This window comes from Habropoda laboriosa, unplaced genomic scaffold, assembly GCF_001263275.1.
Source record: "Habropoda laboriosa isolate 0110345459 unplaced genomic scaffold, ASM126327v1 scaffold291, whole genome shotgun sequence".
NCBI classification, from domain to species: domain Eukaryota; kingdom Metazoa; phylum Arthropoda; class Insecta; order Hymenoptera; family Apidae; genus Habropoda; species Habropoda laboriosa.
In genome coordinates, this window is record NW_017100515.1 from 2,205,768 (window position 1) to 2,210,106 (window position 4,339).

The following is a 4,339-nucleotide window of genomic DNA, read 5'->3' on the forward strand; positions in this document are numbered from 1 at the left end:
CATTTTGTGTAAAACATAGACCAAAACAGGAAATAGATACTCAGACAGCTCGTGAATTAGCAAGAACTAAAGAAGTAACATGTTGCATATGTTATGAGCAAGTGAATCCTCATAATATAACTCGTACAATATGGGCTCCATGTTGTAAAAAAAATGCATGGTTCCATCGACAGTGTGTCAGGGTATGATAATTATTTATTACAATGAATTTAAAATACATAAAAATGTATATTGATTGACAAAAACTTTTTTAGCAACTTGCTATGAGTGCTGGATATTTTTTTAAGTGTCCATTATGTAATGATAAAAAATTATTTCAACAAGCAATGTTAGAATTTGGTATTTTCATTCCAAGTCAGTAAGTACAAAATAAACTTAGTACGCTTTGTATTAGAATAATAAATAAACGAAATTAATTATTTTAATGTTTTTTTTTTTTAGGGATGCTTCTTGGGAACTTGTACCAAATGCATTTCAAGAACTTTTATATAGACATGATAAATGTGATGCCCCACGATGCCTTTGTCCTAAAGGTAGAAATTATAAAGGTTTTAATGCGTAAGTAAAAACATATTTTATATAATGTGATTTAACGTTTTTTATTTTTTACCTTTTCTGTGTTTTAATTGTAATCCTATAGGAAGTGGGAATTAGCACTTTGTCGAATTTGTGGTTCACAAGGAATTCACATGGCCTGTGGACAGCTTAAATGGGCTAACCCAGCTTGGGAATGTAGAGAATGTATTTCTATACTAGGTAAACAAATATTCATTAGTGAAAATTTTATGAAAAGGAATGTTTTATTAAATTTTGTTCTGTTTGTGTATAGGTAAATCTCAAGAAATTGCTGGTTCAAGCTCAACAAGAAATATATTGCATAATTAGAAATAATTCTGACTCGGAAGATTCTGATGTGGATATTTTCGTTGCTAATCATGCACCTATACCATTTACATCAAGTTCACCAATTACAACTTCCACACCACAAGTGTCAACTACTAAACAACGATCTGGTTCTCGGACGTTTAAATTAAAACAACTTAAAGCAAATAGAGAAATACAAGAGTTAGTATTGAAAAAAGAAGTGTAAATACATTGTACTTGATATATTTATACTAATAAAAGTATATTTTAATGTTTAAAATAACATAGAAATAATAAGCAGCAAGCTAGTGAAAATACGAATGACATGTTGTATTCAACAAATACAGAAGAGCATAACTTGCAGTCGACAAGTAGTATGAAAAGTTTTATAAATAAGTCAGAATGTTTATTAGTGGACGAAATGATAAAAGGCAGCCTCAATTCTTCGACAGAATATCACAAGCTACACTTAGATGAGTTAGCTGATAATACTATTACACTTGATAGTGATGATGAGATTATAGAGGTAAATACTGCAACTTATAATGCATATTATTAATATTTATACAAATATTCATGTATGCATGTTTTACAGGTCACTAGTTGTAATGAATTGAATGATACTGTTATTATTACCTATGATAATAAAACTGAAAGAAATGATTCTAAAAATAATGTAATTGAAATTAATCGAACTAGTATGTTACACGAATCTACTGGATTAAAAATAGAAAAATTATTACAAGAAAATAATTTGAATGAAATTGGTACTAATGATACTTTTATAAATAATTTAAATAGAACTCAAATTGATATTTTCAAGAAAATTAGTTCACAAAATAAAATAAATTCTGATGTTTTGGAAGAAACAATAAAATTGAGCCATGAAACAGGATATACTTGCACTGATTCTCTTTCAAATATTAAAATTGTAAATGTCATGTCCTTGGCACCTGAAGAGTTGGAGAATGTACCATCTACTGAACATGAACAAAAAATCAATGATACTGATCACTTGACATCTGAAAATAGCAATGAATTATTAAGTAATAATTCAGTATTGCAATCTTCATTCTCTCAAAATAGTATTTCAGAATCAAAGTTGAAAAGGAAACTTGATAAAAATATCTTGAGTATACCTCTAAAAAAGATAAAAAGAAGCAATATAGTATTGGATGGAGCATCACAATCTTTTTTATCTGATGAAAATATACAAACTGCTAATGTTTCTAAGAACAACAACACTTCTGCAAATAAATGTAATCTACAGAATCGAGAATCACGTATTCAAATTGAACAAAATTGCAATATAAATGAGAATGTACCGCATGCATCTAGTAGAAAACATTCATTGAAAGTGAATAAATCAAGTAACGCATTATATAATAAAAGTAATACATGTACAAGCTTGACAGATTACGAAGAAAAAAATCGCGAAAGTGCACGTATTATGAATGAAATGAATGAAATTGATAGTACTGCAAAAAATGTAAGTAAAATATTTTTAAAATTGCATATTTTTGATTAACAATACTTGTAATAATTACCTTTATCTGCACCCTATACAATATGTTAGTTACATTAATATTAAAAATTTTCTCTCATGCATAAAATAAATACAAATGTTAATCCTTAAATTGTTCTTTCTCTTACAATGCATAATTTTTATATTGCAATACTATAAATCATAATAAAAATATATAGCCGTTATTATTTATGGATTATTTTTAAAGAGAAATGAGTACGGGGTCTGCATACATTGATATATGCTTCCATGTACCTTTTCTTCAATGTATAAGTTGCAATTCTAACAGTGTGACGGGGATGCAGGCGCCAATCCTGCTGTTGCATCGGAGAACACAGGCTTCGCAAGTGAGACAAGGATTATTTCTTCGGAAAAATTTATTGAATCCGACTACTCAAAGTCAAAGAAATCAGAAACGGCAAAAAAATGGAAATCTCAAAACAATGTCGAGATGTAAGTATAATAATTATTCTTAATTGCTGTTGAGTTTTTGTATTATAAAAATTTGTTGAAATTAAATTTTAATGTTTATACATTTCATATGGATAAAATGTTGGTAAATAATATTATTCCAATAACATATTTTATAAATTATAGTATCATTCCACAATACAGGACATCAAATACCAAATCGAAAAATGTTTGCCACCAAGAAACAGACGTAGACGTCGAAAGTAATTACCCTCAACTGATACCAGAATATATACGTTTGCGTGATCTTAAGTTTCGTGTACATAATTTAAATAATTTGCAGGTAGTACTAAGATATTAAATATATTTTCATAAAATGCATGTCTATTGTCAACATAAGTTTCAATAGTTCATACAATTCCTATGTGGTTATAATTTTTTTTTCACAGATGATCTTATACGATAAATATTTCGTAAATATTAATATGGAAAATTCAACTACTATTACAAAGAATGCTAAACTTGATGCATCAATAAAGAAAACTACCCAACAAAATAAAATTTCTCCAAATTTCAGATCTGAAAATATTTTGCAAAATATTTCATCTGCTTGTAATAAAGATAAAAATAAATGTATGTTAGTTAATGAACCATCTGAAAACTATCAAGATGATACAAAGGAGAATTTAGATCCAGTGATAATTCCTTGCAAAACTGTAACAGATAACATACAAACAAATACAGCATTAATTACAAATAATTCAAATGTTTCTACAAATAGTAATAATCAAAGTGAGAATGAATATTTTACGCAACCTACGGCCGAAGCACTTGAAGACACAGTTATAGGGCAAAGTGATGAGGACATTAGCTTAATGAATAATACTGAAAATTCTTCTGTTGCCACCACAAGTTGGAACAATAAATATAATGATGGTGTTAAAGATGTAAAACGAAATATTCGAAATTTTAACTCTGATTATATGACGAATACTGCAGTCGAAATACATAGCATGAAAATAGGTTTGAGAAATGAATCGACCAATACTTCCACAAAGTTGGTTCGACGTTCACTATTTCTTGAAAATCATACAAACTATAAGCCACAGGATAAAAGTAACACAGTAACTGAAACAGATTTTAAAATAAGTATTGAGTTAAAGAAAATAAAAAATTTCATTAATAATAACCCTGATTTATTTCCAAAATATAAAACAGAAGATAATGAATTATTTGAAAAAGCCGATTTTTTAAAAGAACGAAATAGTATAGAAGAATGTAATTTATCAGAAGATATACGATCAGCGATACAGGAATCGAAAAATCTTCAAAACTTGACATCAACTTCGCCCAAAAATAGAATAACAGAATTGAAAAATCAAAATACTGAAAACAATTCGGTACAACAAAAGAGATATATTAATTATTCGTCTAATAGTAAAAAATGCAATCTGAAGTGTACTTGTATTCATTTTAAAAAGTAATATATTTTTAATAGGTGTTGCAATATAAATATGTATATAAAAAAATTGTTTATAA

General features: G+C 27.7%; 1 protein-coding gene across 1 annotated transcript; it reads left to right on the plus strand.

Moving 5' to 3' along the window:
• Positions 1-5: 5 nt before the first annotated feature.
• On the plus strand, positions 6-4,284 carry LOC108576378 (protein PF14_0175-like; the record flags this gene model as incomplete). The annotated part of the gene is given in 13 exon segments (XM_017939352.1): positions 6-182; positions 255-358; positions 442-558; positions 641-756; positions 830-876; positions 878-1,065; positions 1,153-1,390; positions 1,460-2,353; positions 2,679-2,842; positions 2,987-3,143; positions 3,250-3,357; positions 3,418-3,823; positions 3,926-4,284. Coding segments are annotated over 13 exon segments (3,075 nt in total), but the record flags the coding sequence as incomplete, so codon positions are not given.
• Between the last annotated feature and the right edge of the window lie 55 nt (positions 4,285-4,339).